The sequence below is a fragment of the Marmota monax genome, unplaced genomic scaffold (assembly GCF_021218885.2).
Source record: "Marmota monax isolate L192 unplaced genomic scaffold, Marmota_monax_Labrador192_F-V1.1 WCK01_AAM20220418_F8-fsc00021, whole genome shotgun sequence".
Taxonomy (NCBI): domain Eukaryota; kingdom Metazoa; phylum Chordata; class Mammalia; order Rodentia; family Sciuridae; genus Marmota; species Marmota monax.
Genome location: NW_026695228.1, coordinates 20090000 through 20110416, shown reverse-complemented (window position 1 = coordinate 20110416; position 20417 = coordinate 20090000). Strand labels below are relative to the sequence as shown.

Below are 20417 nucleotides of genomic sequence, written 5' to 3'. Positions count from 1 at the left end.
ACTATTTATCATTTCCTGGTTTCAGCCACATTGTAAATCACCTCGTGAGGGCAAAATGCAAAGAGGTGACTCTGCATAAGGACGGGCCCCTGGGGGAGACGGTCCTGGAGTGTTACAACTGTGGCTGTCGCAATGTCTTCCTTCTCGGCTTCATTCCCGCCAAGGCCGACTCAGTTGTCGTGCTGCTGTGCAGGTGAGGGGCCACTGTGGTTGGCCCTCCGCCATAGCCAGGGCTCTGACCCAATGGTACTGTGCTTTAAAAATGTTTTTTGCTGACTGGCAGGGTATGAGAACTTTGGGGGGCTGGGGCTGGTTAGAGAATTGGGAATGTTGAGTAACTCTTTTGGGGTGTGTTCTGGTTAAATCATAAAAACAATTCTGTGAAAACAAAGTCTGTTCTGAGTTTTAAGAGTTCAGAGCTCAAGTGTGCAGGGAGATGCAATTTATTACTAACAATTTAAAGGTAATGTGATCACATAGTAAACAGGGAAATCCCTTTTTGGGTGTCAGGTCATCCCTGGAGTGGGTGGGGTTGGTCCTAAAGGTGGGCTCTTCTACACCTCCCCCCCTCGGGGATTTTGCAGGCAACCGTGTGCAAGCCAGAGCAGCCTCAAGGACATCAACTGGGACAGCTCGCAGTGGCAGCCCCTGATCCAGGACCGATGCTTCCTTTCCTGGCTGGTCAAGATCCCCTCTGAGCAGGAACAGCTTCGGGCCCGGCAGATCACGGCCCAGCAGATCAACAAGCTAGAGGAGCTCTGGAAGGTGAGTGTCTCAATGTAAAGCTAACCCTCTGACCTGCAGTGCCAGCTTCTGGCTGCACAGGAGTAGATGGAGTGTCTTCAGAAACAGCTGACCAAATGAGACCACCTGAGATTCTGGAAGGAATGGAAGCATGATCTGCAGTGGCGTGGGGGCACCTGCAAGCCAGAGGGGTTCCTATAGCACCTGTACGTTCCTGGTGGGCAACTCACGATGTTTAGGGCCATCTATCATCAGCAGCTTATCCTGACTTTCCTGACCCAGGAGACCTAGCTCTGGGAAGGGAAGTTCTGACTGTTGAAATCTGGGTTTTTTGTTTGGTTTTGTTTTGTTTTTGGTGGTGGGGGAGTACCAGGGATCAAACTCAGGGACACTCAACCACTGAACCACATCCCCAGCCAAATTTTGTATTTAATTTAGAGACAGGGTCTCATTGAGTTGCTTAGCACCTAACCTCTGCTGAGGCTGGCTTTGAACTCGTGATCCTCCTGCCTCAGCCTCCTAAGCTAATGGGATTACAGGCGTGCGCCACCACTCCTGGCTGGAAACTGTATTCTTGCTGGGAGTGGTTAAGGCCAGTGAGTCCCTGTGTATGGCTGGCTTGATGTGAAACAGAGTGCAGCACAGGCCACCATTTAGGCAAAGTTTTGGTGGGGGATAGGAGGGAAAAGTTTGGGGACCAGCTTTGGCATACTTACTTGGAGGGCCCAGACTGAGCAATAGGGAAGACTGTGGATGCCATTTAAAACCAGGGGAGCAGCTGTCTGTCTTATAAGAAGGTCAGTACAGGTAGATGTGAAGGAGAGAAGCCAGATAATGGGGTTCTTGCTCTGACTGCAGACTCATGGTAAAACACCCCCTATACCCACCTGTTTCTCCAAGGAAACCCTTCTCTTGCTCTGGCTCTTTAGGACTTTGTGATAAAGTTAGCTCTAACTGAGTTAGAAATTTTAATTTAGCACCCATTCAACCAGAAATCTTAAAAAGGATCTTTTTATTGAGGTACCCAGGGCCTTGCACAGGCTAGGCAAGTGCTTTACCTCCAAGCTATATCCCCGGCCCTTTTTAGTTTTTTTGAGAGGTTGTGCTGAATTACCAAGATTGGCCTTAAGCTGGCCATTCTTATGCCTTGGCTTCTCTAGTTTGCCCAGCAGTAGGATCCTGTTTTTTCAGGCATTGTCTAGCTTAGCACCTTTCAGTTTCAGTTTTCAGATTGTCAAAGTACTTCACTGTTCCCAGGTACCATTTTGTCTGTCAGTGCAGAGCTCCCTAAGAACACCGGGGGAAGAGCTGCAGAACCACATTGGTTCAGCTCAGAGGTAGCAGGACATATGAGATGGGCCTCTTCTGCTGTGACCACAGACCGAAGCCAATGGGCTTCACACAGGCAGGAAGAGGCCTTACTGTTCTTTGCTGCTGGGCATTCTTGGAGAAGACAGCCAGGTCCAAAACCTCTATGTTATAGATCTGTATGTCAGGCTGTGCACCTGGGGCTCTGTAGGCAGATTCACTTGGGAGCACTCTGTGGGTTAGGAGTAGCAGCTGAGGCACAGGCACGTCCTAGGCTGGCAGGGCATAGCAGCATGGAGTTCCTGTTACCAGGGCGCTCCTTGTGGGATGGAGACCACTCACTACCTAAAGAAAACATCAGTCACCTCTCTACCTAAAATGGACCCATACTGAGGTGTAGGACTTGTGCTCTGTCCCTTGGGTGCCCTCTGAACTCATGCTTATTTGCTTGTGGGTGGAAATGGGCCGAGCACTTGCTTTTCTCATCTTGTAGGAAAACCCTTCAGCCACCTTGGAGGACCTGGAGAAGCCGGGAGTGGATGAGGAGCCGCAGCATGTCCTCCTGCGGTACGAAGATGCCTACCAGTACCAGAACATCTTTGGCCCCCTGGTCAAGCTGGAGGCTGACTATGATAAGAAACTGAAAGAGTCGCAGGTGATGTGGTGTGTGCAGGGCTCGAGGTGCTCTGGTTCTCCTTTAACAAAGCATCTCTCCTAAGGTGGGGAGGGTGCTTTCCTCTCTAGGCTGCAGAGCTGGACAGAAACGCAGATCCGAGGCCACATTCGAGTGATGAGGAGTCAGTGCCCAGTCATCGGAGTAAACACCAGCCTGAGTGTTTTGTTTTAAAACCCACAAAATACCTTGCAGTCTGGTTTACAGCTTTGCTTACAGCGACGAGAGTTAGGCCTTGTGCCAGGTCACTACAAAGAACGTGACCACGAAACGGGAACCCTCCTGCATGGCAGTCGGCCTCTCTTCTCTCCCTCCTGTAGCCAGTTCTCACAGCCCACGGCCAGGAAGAAGCCTCCTCTGGAGTGAACATTGTGTTGGACCCTCCTGTTGTTTGCTGCAGAGTCTGCTGACGGGTCACCTTCTATGGGTTCTGGGGGTTCCTGATTGCTTCTCTCCCAGATGTGCCCTTGATGGAGTTTCAGGCCTGTGGGTGTCATTCTGCACCCAGGAGTCACAGTGTGCAGCCACTGGCATGGCCTTTGTGGAGGTTTACAGCCTCAGGGCAAGCCAGACACGTGGTGTCCAGGCCCATGTCTGTGTGCAGGCTAACCGGGCTTTTATTTTCCATGTGTTCAGACTCAAGATAACATCACGGTCAGGTGGGACCTGGGCCTTAACAAGAAGAGAATCGCCTACTTCACTTTGCCCAAGACTGACTCTGGTAATGAGGATTTAGTCATAATTTGGTTAAGAGGTGATTTTAAGTTTTAAAATATTTGTGACCATAAGTAGCATAAAATTCCTAGTTTCACCCTTGTAAAGTGTCCCTTGATTTGAACTCTTCATGGTGGAAGCCACGACATATGTTAAAAACACTAACTCTCTTGCTGTCTCTTTCACCACAAGACATGCGACTCATGCAGGGAGATGAGATATGTCTGCGGTACAAAGGGGACCTTGCACCCCTTTGGAAAGGGATCGGCCACGTCATCAAGGTCCCTGATAGTATCCTTTATGTACTGGGGGCTGGGCCAACCAGGCTGGGAAAAGATGGTTGTGGGGTCATGGGTTTGATGGGCACAGCTGTGCAGAGTGGTAGGTGCTGGTTGGTATAACTCTTTGTTGCCCTTAGGAAAACCATAATCTCTTAACCTTGGCTGGGTAAGGTGGATGGTTATTTCCCCTCCACTCAAATAGGGCATCCACAGTTGTGGCACCTATGCCTTGGCCAGAAGCCGGCCCCTCCCCACCTGTTCGTGTGTGTGTGTGTGTGTGTGTGTGTGTGTGTGTATGAGAGAGAGAGAACACACAGTGTGTGCACAGCCTGCACCAGCAAGTGAACATGGGCTCTCAAAGGCAAAGGCTGTAAATGAGAACTCTGATCTCTCTGATTGTGTGTTGGTTCTGCATGTTTTCAGCATTCGGTGCAGAGGAGGGCTCTCCTAAGTAACCAAGTAAGTAATATTTAAAGACCCAACAGCTGGACTGGGATTGTGGCTCAGCGGTAGAGCACTCGCCTAGCATACCCAGGGCCCTGGGTTCAATCCTCAGCACCACATAAAAATAAATGAATGGAATAAAGGTATTGTGTCCAACTATAACTAAAAAAAATTAATATTTAAAAAAGAAAAAGACCAACAACTGAGGTCTCCTAGGAAGGGGAAACTAGACTTTGGACAAGAAAGCAAACTTAACTCAGCACCCAGATTATGGCGATGAGATCGCCATTGAACTCCGTAGCAGTGTGGGAGCACCCGTGGAGGTGACTCATAATTTCCAGGTGGATTTTGTGTGGAAGTCAACCTCATTTGATAGGTACGTCCACCCTCCTGCAGGTTGCTGCTGCTGTCTGATTTGCAAACACCCACCTGCCACCTTCAGTATCTCTGTAAATTGTCTTTGTCACCGTGGCCAGGGATGTGGTTCACAGCTGCATTTGGTTGACCCTGTGCTTTCCCTGCAGGATGCAGAGTGCGCTAAAAACATTTGCTGTGGATGAGACCTCCGTGTCGGGCTACATCTACCACAAGTTGCTTGGCCATGAGGTGGAGGATGTGATCATCAAGTGCCAGCTGCCGAAGCGCTTCACAGCACAAGGGCTCCCTGACCTCAACCACTCTCAGGTTCTTGCAGGTCCATGGGGACACGCAGGGCCACCTTGCATGGCCTGTTGGGAGGGTTGCTGGGTGACTGCTGCTCCTAACTGCTGGTGCCTGTACTTGAAGGTTTATGCCGTGAAGACTGTATTGCAGAGACCGCTGAGTCTGATCCAGGGCCCTCCAGGCACAGGGAAGACGGTGACATCAGCCACTATTGTTTACCACCTGGCTCGGCAAGGCAATGGGTAGGCTCTCTGCACAGCCTGTGGGTGAGACATGGAGGGTTTGGGTGGTAGGAATGGGGAGTTTTGTGTGCTGAGAACTTTGGATGCAGTTGTGTCCTCAGGCCCAGATTATGAGGTGACCCTGTGCAGCTTGGCATTCTGCACTTGCTATGAGTTGTACTCGATCTGACCTGTACAATTATTTTTGAATAACAAGGCCCGCTGCCATCGTAAACACAGTGTTGGTCAGTGTGTCATGGGCTTTGTTGTGCCTTTGTGCTTCTGAGAACTCTGAAGGTTCCAGAGAATATATATGGACAGGAGGATGAGGATGCAGAATTTAGTCACGAGTGTTACTTCTCATGAGTTAGAACTCTGAAAGCTGGGTGGGAAGCAAGTAGCTCTTACTGCTGGGGTTGTAACTCCTTCCGTATGTGTCGTTCCAGCTTGGAGCCATAGATCCAGAGCTGGCTGCACTGCCTGTTAAAAGCAATGGTCTTGGCTCATTAACATTCACTGAATTTCCTCTGGGCAAAAACTGAGATGTTCACATCTTGTTCCAGGCCTGTACTTGTCTGTGCTCCGAGTAACATAGCTGTGGATCAACTGACGGAGAAGATCCACCAGACAGGGCTGAAAGTTGTGCGCCTCTGTGCCAAGAGTCGCGAGGCCATTGACTCCCCAGTGTCCTTCTTGGCGCTGCACAACCAAATCAGGAACATGGACAGGTGGGTGTCAGGCTAGCTCTGTGGGCCCCTCACTGGGCCCTCGCACATACTGCTGGCACATACAGATCTCCTGCGTGCCCGCTAACCTGGTGTGTGATTGCAGCATGCCAGAGCTGCAGAAGCTACAGCAGCTGAAGGATGAGACAGGGGAACTCTCTTCTGCGGATGAGAAGCGGTACCGGGCCCTGAAACGCACGGCTGAGAGAGAGCTGCTCATGGTGAGCTCCTGGCTGGGTGCTGCTGGCTGGGAACAGTCTGTGAAAGTGGGCTTCTGTTTTGTTCTTTTGGGCCAAAAGACCAATCTGTGAAGCCTATGATGGCACCTGTGGGGTGGTTATTTTATTTATTTATTTTAATTGGTACTGAAGAGCAAACCCAGGGCCCTGAATGTGCAAGGCAAGTGCTATACTGCTGAGCCACAACCCCAGCCCCTGGAACATATTCTTACAACAAATGAACCTACCAAAAGTAGTGTCAGTCCTAGTCTGGGGTTTTACCAGCTCAGCACTGCCCCTTAGAGGCTGTCATGAGACATGGAGCTGTGTCTACTTGGAAAGGTCTCCTCCAACAGAGTACAACTGTTTTGATCATTTTGCTAGTCATGGAAACCTGGATAGGAGATATAATGTGGGAAGGAGGGGCAGCTTATTTAAGTAATTGTCAGAGAGGGCTTGGAACAGAACATATTTTGTACCCATCCTGCCTGCCTCCTTTCCCAGGGCTGTAGTATTGACCATGTAGTTTTCCTGTTGCCTCTGTACCCCTTTCTCAGAATGCGGATGTCATCTGCTGCACCTGTGTGGGTGCTGGTGACCCGAGGCTTGCGAAGATGCAGTTCCGCTCCATCTTAATCGACGAGAGCACCCAAGCCACTGAGCCAGAGTGCATGGTGCCCGTGGTCCTTGGAGCCAAGCAGGTGGGGTACCTCGCCTCCACTGCAGTCTTATTTGAAACCCAAGATTTGTTTTCTAAAAACATGATGCTGGGTAGAGCACTGAAGAAGAAATAAATACATAGAGGCCCTTTGAGAGTGTTTAAGGTGTAGACCCATGGGGCTGTTGCCTGTGCCCACCGTGCTCAGAGGCCCTGTGCACCAGGACCTGAGTGTTGTAATCTTGTGCTCTGGGTGTCACAGAATGTGCTGAGCAGTTTTCCTACCAAATGTTTTTCCTTTTGAATTTGAAAGGCTGGGTGATTGTACATGGACCTGGGGCCCCTTAGACCTCTGCTAGTGGCGTTTAGACCATTTCATGGTTGAGATTTCAATTTGTGTGGCCTCTCTCACTACAGCTGATCCTCGTGGGTGACCACTGCCAGCTGGGCCCAGTGGTGATGTGCAAGAAAGCGGCCAAAGCCGGGCTGTCACAGTCACTCTTTGAGCGCCTGGTGGTGCTGGGAATCCGTCCCATCCGCCTGCAAGTCCAATACCGGATGCACCCCGCACTTAGTGCCTTCCCATCCAACATCTTTTATGAGGGCTCTCTCCAAAACGGCGTCACTGCAGGTAGTAGGCTCTGCCTGGGGCAGGGGCTTTGGGAGAGAAGTGGATACAAGGGAATGTGGTGGCTTGAGGAGAGGGAACCTGCCTTTCAGTTTCTCCCTACGGGGCTTTGCATAGCCACCTCTGTCAACAGGGTACTTTGTGTGAGGTCTTGGCAGGGCTCCTCATGTGGGCAGTGTGGTGGTCAGAGGGACTGAACAACTGCTCTGGAGTGTGGGGCTCCCCAGGGTGTGGGCTTGGGAATTCAGAGTTACTTCCTGGGAATTCAGACCAGGGCTTACGCAGCTTCATATTCAGCAGTAGGGACAAGAATTTGGGTGCTAACCTTGCTTTATGCTGGGAGGCATGTTAAGTGCTTTATGAAAATTATCAGAGCCAGAGTGCATGGTTCTCAAAGCCCAGAACCCCAAAACGGCTCCAGGCTGTGGAGTCCAGAGACCTGCAGGCTTCCTGACGTCACAATTACTCTGATACTAGCAGAGACAATATCTGCCCTTTCCACTGTCCCAACACTCACACTCATGATGATTGACTGGGATGTGACTGCCCAATTATGCCAGACCCTTGGTGTCACTGCCACACAGTGTCAGTAAAGAATGCCTTGAGTGAGTGTGCTGCCTTATATCTTCAGTGTGACAGAATGGAAGTGCTTGTGAGACCTGGTAGGTGTGGGAGGTACTGACAGGGAGGCACTTGTAGATACATGCCGATTGTTCACACTGGGGCACTGGATAGATATTTTCCTGAAAATGGTCCAAGCAAACTTGTTAGGGTTTCAAGGAAAACAACTAGCAGTGCTTGTCACCGGTGATAAAAATCTGAGGATTCAAGTGAAAGTAGAATTTTGGAAAACTTGTCATTGGGCTTGGGGTTGTGCCAGTGCCTAGTGTAGAACTTTTCTGATGAGATCTGTGGTGGTGACAAATGGAGTGCCCTTCTCTTGTCCATGAAATATGTGAATTTTGGAACTCTTCATGACTCAGGGAATAGTTATTTCCCAAATAACCAGCATGGACTGAAGACATATTTCCCAAATAACCAAAAGGTCATGCAGAGGCCAAAGACCCCATAGTGTGAGGATAGCCAGGGATGGGCATAACTGGCTTGCAGGGGAACTGGCTCTTGCAGCTTTGATGTGGTATCAGGGATGGAGAGCCATGGTTATCCAGAATGATCATAAAAACTTTCCCTGCTTTTAACTCATGTGACTCTAAGCCTGGCTTTCCTTGCATTCTTGAGCATATCACAAGAGTCTGGCGCAAAAGCAGGTCTGGGGCCCAGCTGTCTTCCATTAAGCCACAGTACAGTGACTTACAAATTCGAAAACAAGACCATTCTCACTCAACTCATTTTGAAATGTATATTTTCATAAAAAAATTTTTTGGTGACACATAATGGGTTTCTTTTAAAAGGGATTAATACATGTTTGTTTTAAAATATAGTGACCCACATAAACAAAAGCCTCTCGACTTTTTAAGAACTCTAAGGGGTCCTGTTAAAAGCAGCATTTGAGAGCCTCACAACCTGTCATGTCTGTGTTTAGCTCCACTTAGACATGAGGACACAAGCTCAGAGTTTACGCCACACTGCTCCCAAATGGATGGTATATGTCCTGGCAATTGTTGCCACTGTCACCATGACTCTTGGAATGGTGCTGTGCCATTACATGGCCAGGCTAGCAAACATGAAGCCAGGAAGACCTCACCTGTGGCCCTCTGAGGTGTCTGAGTTGAGTGCCTCTGTGCTAGCTTAGACCCTTGCCAGCCCCACTCTTGCCTCCTTGGCTATCCCCAGGACATTAGCAACTTGGGAGGACACTGTTTGTTGCTTCCTCCCTACACTTAGTTTGTACCCAGTGAGTTACTTTTATTAAACTTATTGAACTTATTAGTAAACTTATTGTGCCTATCTCATGAGTGCCCAGCTCAGTGAGGTTCATTAAGTGAACACACCTGCATAACCAGTAGCCAAACCCTGAGACAGAACCTCACCAGCTCCCAGAAGCTGCCTTCATCCCTGAGAGTGGCCACTATCCAAGGCAGGACTGGAGCCAGTCCACACCAGCTGCTGAGGGCTGTGATTACATGTGCAAGCTCCTGGCTGTGGATATGTGCGGCTAAGCGTTTGCCAGTAGTCCCTGGGCTCCTGGGCCCCCAAGTCTCACCCAGCTGGCCCCTCTCCTCACTTTGACTAGATGGAAGGGGTATACTTTATTTTCACCTCGACATAAAAGGTCTTATACAGTATGTCCTCAGTGGCCATCTGCCTTGGTCACTGTTAGTCTAGCTGTGTAGCAACACTGCTTTTCTCACACTGGTGATGGTTCCAGGGAGTTAGAACATGCAAGTTGACTGGCTGACCTTAAAAGTATAAGGAAATGCACAGGGCCAGGGACAGTCATGCCATCTTGAAGAACTCAAGGACAGTGAGAGTGCCCACTGTGAGGTATTGGAGTACTGCCGCTGTAGGCACCAGGGCAATATCAGACTCAGGAAGGGGTCCAGAGGCAGAGGTGCCTGTCCAGAGGCCCAGATCAGTGACAGTGAAGCTCAACAGTCACATAGAAGTCAATCATGGATTTATGGGTCTTGTGAGATGACAGCAAAACCTCTGGAAGGAAGCAGATATCTGTGATATCCTGGTGTAGGTGCATGTCTTGAATGGACTTCAAGAAAACACCGACAATGAGGACATGCACAGCTAGCCAGCTCTGCCTGATGGCCTTGCTCAGTCCTGATAGGAGACTGGCTCAAATACCCTGGCCAGGGCACCCCAAACCTGGGTTCTTTACCCTGGAGCAGTGTCCCCATTGCTCTCTGGGCTTATTTGAGACAGCTGTGACTTTTCTTCTCTGACATGACATGTCTCTTTTCTTTCCTTTTTATGTCAGCGGACCGTGTGAAAAAGGGGTTTGACTTTCAGTGGCCCCAGCCTGACAAGCCCATGTTCTTCTACGTGACTCAGGGCCAGGAGGAGATCGCCAGCTCAGGCACATCCTACCTGAACAGGTAAGCAGGACATACCTGCATCCATAGGCTTTGAAGCCATCTGCGGAGTGATATTGATACTTTTTCTCCTTTCCCCCATCTGTGTAGACTCTACCAATAGATTTTATTTCCATCTTCTTTCCAATGTATTTGCTTGCTTGTTTGTTTGTTGCCGTCCTGGGGATGGAACCCTCATGGGTGCTCTAACCACTGAGCTCTGTCCCCAACCCTTTTTACTCTTTTTTTTTTTTTTTTTTTAGTTATAGATGGACACAGTACCTTTATTTTATTTATTTTTATGTGGTGGATCAAGCCCAGTGCCTCACACCTGCCAGGCGAACACTCCCACTGAGCCACAACTCCAGCCCTACCTTTTTACTTCCTGATACAAGGATTTCACTAAGTTGCCCAGGCTAGCCTTGAACTTAGCATCTTCCTACTTAAGCCTCCTAAATTGCTGGGTTACAGCCGTGCATCACTGTTCACGGCCATATTTGTTTTTTATTGGGCATGTTCTAAGCCTGCGGTGTGAGTCTTTTCCACTTCTTCTGACTTCTTAGTAAAGATGAGGGAGCCCAGCTAAGGTCATGCTGGGTTTGGGGCAGGTGATACCAGCTGGGCCTTCAGTGTCACGCTCTTTCTTAGCTGTCAGAGTGGTACCCATTGCCCCCTGGGTTGCTATAGGTTCATGTTACACTGGAGGTGTAGCTGCACCCTCTCCTCACAGCCTCCACCTGGGATTGGGGCTCTCACAGGACAGCTCTGTCACTGAAAGCCTGATTTTTGCAGGACGGAAGCTGCCAACGTAGAGAAAATTACCACAAAGCTGCTGAAGGCGGGAGCCAAGCCCGACCAGATTGGCATTATCACACCCTACGAGGGCCAGCGCTCCTACCTGGTGCAGTACATGCAGTTCAGTGGCTCCCTGCACACGAAGCTCTACCAGGTACGTCACACTGAAGGATGCTCTGCCACGGGCCACACACTCAGTGGAAGTTTGTTTCAGGCCTGACCTTCTGGGTCACACAGTAAATGTTGACTTTTGTCCTTCCAAGTTTGCCCACATCAGGGGCGCCTGTCACAAGCAGAGTTCAGAACATGCCCAGAAACACGAGTCAGTCCAGCCTTTCAGGAAGGGCACCCGATAGAACATTTCCAGTGTCCTTGCTGGAGTTCTGTATGGTCAGGCACTAGGCCATGGGGAGTATGTTCCAAGGTCAGAACCATGTGTGCATGAAAGTGTATTTCTTGGGGCATTTTTCAGAGTAAACTGAGAAACTACTCCAAGATGGGAACAGTGGGAAACAATGGGTGCTGCTGTGTAGTGGACACAGAATTTGCTCCTTTATTAACATCCAGGTAGAACTCCATGTGGAAGTAACCCCAAATGCAAAATCTGGGGGATGACATTGCAAGTGGTTTCTGTTCTGTTCCTTGGGTTTTCCAGGAGCACACATATGCTTTTATTATTGGGGAACAAAATAAAAAGGACAAGGGTGTAGTTCAACAGTGGAGGGCTTTCCTGGCATGTGCACTGCTCTGAGTTCAGTCCCCAGCACCACACCAAAAAAAGAAAGAAAAGAAAAAGTAGGAAAGGCCAGGAGAGCTGGGTGTGGTGGTGCATGCCTGTAATCCCAGGGACTTGGGAGGCTGAGGCGCATGGATCCTGAAGTTTGAGGCTGGCTTTGGCGATTTAGACCTTGTCTCTTGTCTCAAAAAAAAAAAAAAAGTGGGGATGTTACTCAGCACCCCTGGGTTCAGTTCCAAGAAACCCTGCCCCCCTCCCCCCCCCAAAAAAAAAAAAAAGTCAAGAGAGTGATGTGAGAGGGGCATGGTGAGCAGTGCCTGGTCCTTAGCTTACCAGTGGCATTTGATGGTGTATCTTGACATGTTCCATGTGGTTTTGGGGGTCCCTGGGGGCAGCCTGCTGACTAATGGGACAATGCTGCCCCTTTCAGGAGGTGGAGATCGCTAGTGTGGATGCCTTCCAGGGACGTGAGAAGGACTTCATCATCCTCTCCTGCGTGCGGGCAAATGAGCACCAAGGAATTGGGTTTTTAAACGACCCCAGACGTCTTAATGTGGCTCTGACCAGAGCAAGGTATGCTCGCCCTCGCAGCACAGGCCCAGCTTAGGTTGCCTGACAGGACTTGGCTAGTGCTAGAGGTCAGAGGGCTCCGTGTCTCACCAAGAGTTTTCTTTGTTTCTGTGTCCTAGTGGTTGTCGGGGGCCTATGTTTCTCAGTCCAGCCAGAATTATATTTTGGGGCTTTAGGGCTGAGGTTCAAACCCAGCAGAGCTCGGGCTTGTTTGTGGGTGCCCTTGTTGTGCCCTGCCACTCAGGTCCTCAGCACCACATTCTTGTTGCAGGTACGGCGTCATCATCGTGGGCAACCCAAAGGCCCTGTCAAAGCAGCCACTGTGGAACCACCTGCTCAACTACTACAAGGAGCAGAAGGTGCTGGTGGAGGGGCCGCTGAACAACCTCCGGGAGAGCCTCATGCAGTTTAGCAAGCCCCGGAAGCTTGTCAATACCATCAACCCGGTAAGCATCCAGAGGCAGAGCAGGCTAGGGAGAAGGGCCAGCTTCTCACCTTGTTCACATGTCTACTTGGCCCATCTCTTGTTTTAGTGGCACCAGAACTCTGTAGAGGAACAAAGTACACAAAACCCACGAGTTGGGAGTTAGGGACCCCTGGCCTCACCTCTTCTGGGCATGTGAGCCCAGCTCTCTGGGCCATATCACCAGGCATAGAGGGTCTCAGGGCAGGGTGAGGGCAGATACTGGTCTGGGGGTTCCTTCTCCTGGCTTCTGTCCTGGGAAGGTAGCTGTGAATGGTGGCAGATGTGGCATCAGGCAGGTGTAAGCTGAGGCTGTGCCTCAGGTCAGTGAGCAGTGTGTGTCGCCCAGAGGGCCTCCTGGGGGAGAGGTGGAGCACCAGCTTGAGCTCCCACATGGAGTCTCCTGAGCCCTCTAGGGCATGCTTGGCTCTGGGATTCATGGGCTGCTAAGTCCTGGGTGGTCTCTGGGAGTCACATTTGGCCTGTAGCAGGCAAGGACATTGAGCACTGCAGTTAGGAAACTGAGCTGGGGCACCGAAGTCAGCAAACCTCAAGAGCTCAAGCACCTGCCACTTCTAAGCCACCAGATCTGTGGAGAATTCTGCATTCTGTTGACATGACAAATTCCTCATCTGTCCACCACTTTGCAGGGGGCCCGCTTCATGACAACAGCCATGTACGATGCCCGTGAGGCCATCATCCCAGGATCAGTCTATGACCGGAGCAGCCAGGGTGAGTCTCCTACAGGGACCAATCCAGCCCATGTCCCCATGCCAGGATGTTGACATTCCCAAGTCTCCGCTTTGACTCTTGCTTCTTGGGTGGTCTTCACAAGCCTCGGTCCTGTCAATGAGGGGCATTTTTTCAGTGTCCCTGGTCGGAAATTGAATAGTTGTTCCTTGTTGGCTTCTAAAAGCAAGATGTTTCTTCAGACATGGCAGCTCTGCCCTCAGCTTTGCTTCCTTAGGTTTCAGCCTTGCTGACCCTCGGCCAGCTCTGACCTTTGCCTCCTGCCCTTTGCTCACCCTTCACCAGCAGGTCGTAACCACAGCTCCCTTTGATGGCCTGTAGTTAATTGAGGTCTGCTGCCTTCCTGAGACATCTGTGCTCTGTTTTGGGGGAAGCTGGCTGGCCTCTTTGGTGTCCTTGCTTCCTAAGCAGAATCTCTGCGTATAGTAAGGTCAGGCCTGCCCCTGCTGCTTGAGAACAGTCCTAACTGCCCCAGACACTGCCTCCTTCGGCTCCTCCCCGTGCTAATTTGCACTATAAATTGAGGCTGGGGCCTTCAGACATCTGGCTTTGCCCTCATCTATGCTGTAGAGATGGGCCCTGAGGTGACTACTCACCAACCTCAGATGTCCTTGAAAGTGGCCAGCCCCTTCCCTTGCCTGATATTCTCTTAGCCATGAGGCTCAAACTATGAATTGTGTTCTTTAACAACACAAACCATTTAACTGGGGCTGGGGATATAGCTCAGTTGGTAGAGTGTTTGCCTCACATTCACAAGGCCTTGGGTTCAATCCCCAGCACCACAAAATAAACAAAGACAAAAAACCATATTGCCCTTACTGGGAAAGTCACCGAATAGCTGAGGATGTCCAGGTGTCACAGAGTTCAAAAGTTTTCACTCTGAATTAGTGCTGAGCCTTAGAGTCAGCCCCGTGCAGTTGTATCCCTTTCTCTGGAGGGCGAGACCTCCTCCCTGTGGCCTCCCCAGCCCCTGAGGTGCACCAGGGCCTTTAGCCAGAGCAAGTAGGACTCAAGAGTTTCCCCCCGACGAAGGTGTTTTCTTGCTTTTAACATAGAGTAAGAATGTGAAATTTGCTATTAAAAGGATTATTTTTTCTGACGCTAAGATGAAACCTAGGGCCTTGCACATGCTGGACAAGCACTGTTCCTCTGAGCCCAGCCATTTTTAGAGTCTCACTAGGTGACTTCCCAGGATCCCCCAGGGGGGCAGGCACAATTGGGGGTGGAGGGCTTCATTTCTCACCCTTGCAAGGCCAGGGCAGGCAAGGAAACCACAGGACAAAGGTTCTCACTCTGTCTGGGTCAGACTAGCCTGTTGGGGACATTGACTTGGGAGTGACATGTGCTGTCTGCTTTGTATTGCAGGTCGGCCCTCGAACATGTACTTTCAGACCCACGACCAGATCGGCATGATCAGCGCTGGCCCCAGCCACGTGGCTGCCATGAACATTCCTATTCCCTTCAATCTGGTTATGCCACCCATGCCGCCACCAGGCTACTTTGGACAAGCTAATGGGCCAGCGGCAGGTGAGCACCTGGCAGCCGTGTGCTGGGGAGAGCATGTTGGCATCAGGATTGAGCAGTGCCAAACCTCAGGCTGCCTTTGCTGAGTTACGCTTGTCTCTGAGGCTTAATCCTCCTTCAGGTCACCTGAACTTTGTCTTTCAGGCCGGGGTGCCCCCAAAAGCAAGACTGGTCGTGGGGGACGCCAGAAGAATCGCTTCGGGCTTCCTGGACCCAGCCAGACTAACCTCCCCAACAGCCAGGCCAGCCAGGATGTGGCCTCGCAGCCTTTCTCCCAGGGAGCCCTGACGCAGGGCTACATCTCCATGAGCCAGCCCTCCCAAATGAGCCAACCCGGTCTCTCCCAGCCCGAGCTGTCCCAGGTGAGTTTGTGATGCCTGTCCCTAGGACTGAGCACCTTCTAAGAACAATGATGGCGCCTTCGTGACATGAGGCACTTAGCATGGGGCCATAAGTCTAGAACATTTCATTCAGACACCGTTCTCCTGAAGAGTCCCAAGCAACAGGCCTGGCAGTCCCCATCTGGGTTACCTGTTGCTGTGCTGCAATAATTGGGTGGGTCATCCTGCCACTTGGCCTTGAGGACAGAAATGTGAATGCCCTTTGGCTTCCCCAACCTTGCTCACTTCCCTGATTCCCTGACCTTGTCTTTCAGGACAGTTACCTTGGTGATGAGTTTAAATCACAGATTGATGTGGCGCTATCTCAAGACTCCACATACCAGGGAGAACGGGCGTACCAGCATGGCGGGGTGACGGGGCTGTCCCAGTACTAGAAGGCAAGTCACCCTGAGCAGACCTTAGCCCTGCCCCTTCCCCTGAAAAAGGGTCTGGAGCCAGTACGGGGGTTTTCACTGGGGCTCTGGACTCTTGAGGAAATTCTGGAAATGCATGCTGGCCCCCAAGGGACCAATTTGTCCTGTGACTGCCACTGTGGGTCAGAGTGGCACTACGTGTGTCCCCCCATTGAGAATTAATTCCAGAACCCCTCAGGGAAAGGGATATGGGGCCCACAGTTGCCTGGGCCGGGAAGACAGTGGGCCCTGACCCTGATGGCAGCTTGCTGCCTGAAGAGGGCCTTCTGAGCGCCTGCCAGGCTCTGCTGAGCATCCCTATACCTGGGCTTTAGTTTCCTCATCTATAACATAGGACCAGAGTGGGGTGAGTGTGGGCTCCGGGTCCCCTTGCCCCAGCTTGTCTGTGCTGGACAAGTGGGGTGCTGCCAAAGCTCGGGGTTTGCTGGCCTTAGCGCTCGACTTTGCTCACTCCTTGTAAGTCCCTGTCCCTGGGCACCCATGTATCATCCAGGTGCCTAAGTATCTGGGCAGCAGCTCAGGATCCTGGCTTCCCATGCTGCCCCTAAGGGTCTCTCGCCCTGTCCTTCTCCCACAGGTGGCGGCGGAAGAGCTAAGCTACGTGGCTTAGTCCATCAGCATCTTATTCTGGGTAATAAAAAATAAAAATAAATGGATACCTGTTTTCCACTGCTAAAACTGAAGCACCACTGTGTGAGCAACAGGAGAGGGAGAGGAGCAACCGAGGGAGAGAGGAGCCGAGACAGAGCGAGCGCCCCCTGCTGGCACGCGGCGGCGGCGAGGAGAAGGAGAAGGGAGAGCGGGAGGTGGGCCGGCCGCGCAGGAGCCGCCTGGCCAGTCCCTGTCCAGCCCCGCTGCCGAGGAGGCCCAGCTCGCTGCGTCCACACCTGGGTCTGCGACCAGGGCGGAGGGAGGAAGACCCTCATCTCAGAGTAGCCCTTTCCTCTGTTCTTTTTTCTTTCTTTTTTCTTTTATTGAAAGGGGACTACGTTTTAGCAGGAAAAAACTTGGCGTTTCTGTGCCTGAGCAGGCTCCTTGTGGGTGGCTGCCGGCCACGCAGGGCCGTAGGAGTGTGGGTTCTGCCCACATCGGCTCCCAGACCGCCCAGGTCACGCGGCCTGTGTTTTAAGAGGGGTTTCATTTAAAGAAAATATGGTTTTGGGTTTTTCTGTTTGTTTTTTTAAAGATTCTTTCGAAGGAGTACTGAAAAATACACTGTCCTAAGTTTGTCTCTAAGATCTTAGTGGTGGACCTGGGAGATGCAAGAAGCTTCCAGAAACGAAGTTTATACAAGCCAGCGCAACTGGAGACTGGGATCAACACCTGTGCCATGGTTTCGAGGAGGATTTTTGTTTTAAGTTTTAGCTTCCAGAGGCTTCTCGCTGCAGGTGGCAGGTTGGTGCAGCAGTGGCCTCGCCTGGCCTGGAGGCCCCGCCTGCTCCACTGGACTCTTGAGAAGCACAGCTGCTCCCTGCGCGGCGGACTTGGCGTAGGGCTGTAGCTGCTCCGTGAGGAAGGTGCTCGTGGCCCCACCAGGGGACCTCAGCCAGGACTGGCCATAAGGCCAGGGGCCAGAAGGGTGGCTGTTTCTGGTCCAGCGGCTGCTTCCCCAGGGTCCTTCCCAAGGATGCAGTGGAAGGCAACAGCCAAGCAGGTCTGTCCCTGTCACTGGGGAGGCACACACAGTCCCCGTGCTGGTAAACATGCCGAGTACCCACCCTGATTTGGAGCCCCTCTACCTGCTGGCACAGCTCACTGACGTGGGGCCGTTTCTGCTTTTGCGGAAAAACGAAGTTTCTGAGAAGCTGGCTGTGTGCTAAAGGGGCTTGGAGGAGCACGTCACCTCAGTTGGTGGAGGGGCATCTGTCTGGGTTCAGGTTTTACAATGCCAGAAGTTGTTGGGAAAACTGCCCCCACCCAGCTCCTTGCCCACGTGGGTTGGGGTGGCTATCTGCCTGGTGACCACTTCACTGAAGACCATGTCCTGCCTGCCCAGGCCCTGGTGACCCCACCCAGCCTTCCCCTCCCAACGAGGTGTCCAAGGCCCTTATCCCAAAGCCTCCAGATTCTGGCTGATGTGGGACCGGCAGGAGTGCACAGGCCACCTTCTGGCAAGGACTTATTTATTCCCATTGCTGTAGGGCTTTTGGTCCCCCTTCTTTTGGTAGGCTGCATAGAGGCATAGATTCGGGTAGGTTCCCGCCATGACCCTGCGCTGCCCTGGGCAGCTGCAACCCGCCTGCCTCTGGCTGGAATGCTTTGCCTCTGCTGTGTGCCCTTTGCTTTGTCCTCCACCTTCCTAGCAGCATTTGAGTTTTACAAACTGAAGAGCATCTGTACCAAGGCGATGTAACTTGATTTTTGGTCAATTTGTTTTAAGCTCTTTTGTCACCAATAAAATGTTAAACAGTTTTTGCTTTCACATGGGGCCAAGTGAACTGCAGGGGTGTGTTGGGAGGGCACTGGTTGGACTGGGGACCTGGCTGGTTGGGAGGGCTTTGAAGAGGGCTCAGCTGTCTGCAGAGGGTTCTCCGGGAGACCACTGCCCTTGCCTCTCTGGCACAGCATCTGGGCCTGTGGCCCCCCTGGAGATTGGGGGCAGTAGAGAGGACTGGGATGGTGGCGCCACCCAGTGGCCCGGTGCGTGTAGATAGCAAAGGCCCATTCCTCCCCACTAAGGTGACAAGGACCAACAGAGCAGACCACCAGGTTTTTATTGTTGGGTCCGTGCCACAACTTCCCTGCCCGCCCCTGGTCAGCGACATCCACACTCGTCCACCACCATGTCTTCATAGTGCCGTAGAACCACGTTGTCGCTGTTGTCGAAGAAGAGCACAGAGATGGGCGACAGGCGTGCAGGCACGCAGCAGGGCAGGCCAGCGGCGCCCGGGGCGGCCGCGTGCATGAGCGCGCGCAGCACCGCATGGTTCAATGCGGGTGGCCCGCCGGGTCCCGGCAGTGCGGCGGGTAGAGTGCACTGGCCCTGACAGTAGTTGGCCAGGAAGCCACGCGGCGCGATGACCCAGCGGTGCCAGCCCACCTCTCGGAAGCTGACGTAGAGCCGCCGCGCGCGGCACACGCCCCCCAGGCCATCGCCCGACGTGGGTTCGGCCTCGCGCCGCGGCCGGGCCAGAGGGTGGCACAGGCGCGGGTCAAGAGTCACCAGCAGCAGGGAGGCCTCTGCCAGGCGCGCGCAGGTGGCTGGCGCCGGGGGGCGCAGCGCCAGCGCCAGGCGGAGGCTGCGCGGCGCCGAGGCGTTGGGAGCCCAGGCGATGCCCAGCAGCTCGGCGCGCACTGGCAGCTCTAGGGCGGGCACCTCCTGGTGGAGCAGGACCGGCCCGGGGCCTGCGCCAGCCTCCTCGCCCGCCAGCGCCACGCTCAGCTCCCAGCGGCCCGAGGGGGCTGCCGCCTCTGTCCCCACCTCCGCGAAGCGCAGCTCCAGGCGGGCGAGCGTTGGGCGCTCGGCGGGTTCCACTGCCGACAGGTCGAAGACGACGGTCCACTCAGGGCACAGCCCTAAGGCCGAGACCGGCTCTGGGATCCGGGTGGGTGCACCTGGAGAGATGAGAAAGCTTGGCTTAGGCAGCGTCCCCGCCTGGTGCCCGGCCTGCCACACAAAGGATCTCAGTTGGGGACAGGGAAGAAGGTGAGAGCTTGGGGCTGGGGGCGCACCATCTGTTGGAAGGCTTCACAAGGTGTGACGCGGCGGGGTGGGAGTGACAGAGTGGGGGCAGGGCACTAGCTACAAGGAAGAGGCCCTGCAGGGTGCAGGCAGGCTGCCCTACAGTTGGGGGACACAGGCAAAGAGAGATGAGCAAGCGCCTGAGGCCCCTGGGGAAGGGATGCTGGGACATGGCGGGGGGCACCTGCAAGAAGGCATCAAACGGTGTGAAGTGGAGTGGGGGCAGGGCTTCGGCTGCAAGCCAGGGGCTGCCCAAGGCAAGGGGGCCCTCCCTCGCGAAGCCAGAGCGGGTGTCTCAGGCGCGCAGAGGACTAGGAGGGATGGGGTGCGGAGACCCAGGCTGTAGTGGGCTGGACTGGGTGCGTGGGGGCCCTCGCGGTCACTCTGGTCTCGCTCTGCCGCGCTCAAGGCTCGCTGGAGGAAGTCTCGGCCTCCCGGACCCATGCTTCCCACGCAGGCCCCACTCACCACGATCCGGGATGTGGCGCACGATGTTTCCAGCGACCCCCAGCTCCTCCACGTGGCACGGTCGCAGGGTAGCCCCCGAGGGCGTCCGTCGCCAGCCCGCCCTGGTCTCCTGGGGGTCGCGGTGGCGGAACAGGCGCCACATGACCGGAGGAACCGGCCGGAGCGTGGGGGCTCCCCTGGGTCCATCGCGCAGCCCAAGAGCCTGGAGTAGGGCGGCAGCAGGGCCCGGGGGCGCTGGGGCGCGGGTCACGGGCGGCGAGGGCAGCAGCAGAACCAGGAGGAGGAGGTGGTGGTGGCCGAAACGGCGGCGTGGTGGCTGCATTTTGTTCCCAGGCGATGACCAGAGTGGCAGGG

At 53.2% G+C, this 20417-nt stretch overlaps 2 protein-coding genes across 3 annotated transcripts in view; one reads left to right on the top strand and one right to left on the bottom strand.

The window, feature by feature from the left end:
- Window positions 1-18335, top strand: part of Upf1 (UPF1 RNA helicase and ATPase) — a 35146-nt gene extending 16811 nt beyond the window's left edge. Inside the window, exons 4-24 of one of the 2 annotated variants that reach the window (XM_046436873.2) lie at window positions 26-193; window positions 585-765; window positions 2546-2707; window positions 3362-3479; window positions 3632-3730; window positions 4432-4540; window positions 4689-4848; window positions 4951-5069; window positions 5612-5776; window positions 5880-5994; window positions 6549-6692; window positions 7067-7280; window positions 10168-10285; window positions 11054-11210; window positions 12223-12365; window positions 12634-12808; window positions 13476-13557; window positions 14941-15102; window positions 15244-15461; window positions 15755-15877; window positions 16491-18335. In XM_046436873.2, coding sequence (XP_046292829.1) covers window positions 26-193; window positions 585-765; window positions 2546-2707; window positions 3362-3479; window positions 3632-3730; window positions 4432-4540; window positions 4689-4848; window positions 4951-5069; window positions 5612-5776; window positions 5880-5994; window positions 6549-6692; window positions 7067-7280; window positions 10168-10285; window positions 11054-11210; window positions 12223-12365; window positions 12634-12808; window positions 13476-13557; window positions 14941-15102; window positions 15244-15461; window positions 15755-15874 — 2929 coding nt within the window. In that variant the 3' untranslated portion in view covers window positions 15875-15877; window positions 16491-18335. The remainder of the gene's footprint in view (window positions 1-25; window positions 194-584; window positions 766-2545; window positions 2708-3361; window positions 3480-3631; window positions 3731-4431; window positions 4541-4688; window positions 4849-4950; window positions 5070-5611; window positions 5777-5879; window positions 5995-6548; window positions 6693-7066; window positions 7281-10167; window positions 10286-11053; window positions 11211-12222; window positions 12366-12633; window positions 12809-13475; window positions 13558-14940; window positions 15103-15243; window positions 15462-15754; window positions 15878-16490) is intronic. The other variant, XM_046436874.2, reaches the window with a different exon arrangement.
- A 273-nt stretch (window positions 18336-18608) lies between these two features.
- On the bottom strand, window positions 18609-20385 carry Gdf1 (growth differentiation factor 1). Its single transcript, XM_046436386.2, has 2 exons — window positions 20064-20385; window positions 18609-19468 (listed from the first exon to the last, which is right to left on the bottom strand). Exons 1-2 carry the CDS (start codon window positions 20383-20385, stop codon window positions 18669-18671), a joined length of 1122 nt encoding a protein of 373 aa, XP_046292342.1. The 3' UTR covers window positions 18609-18668.
- Between the last annotated feature and the right edge of the window lie 32 nt (window positions 20386-20417).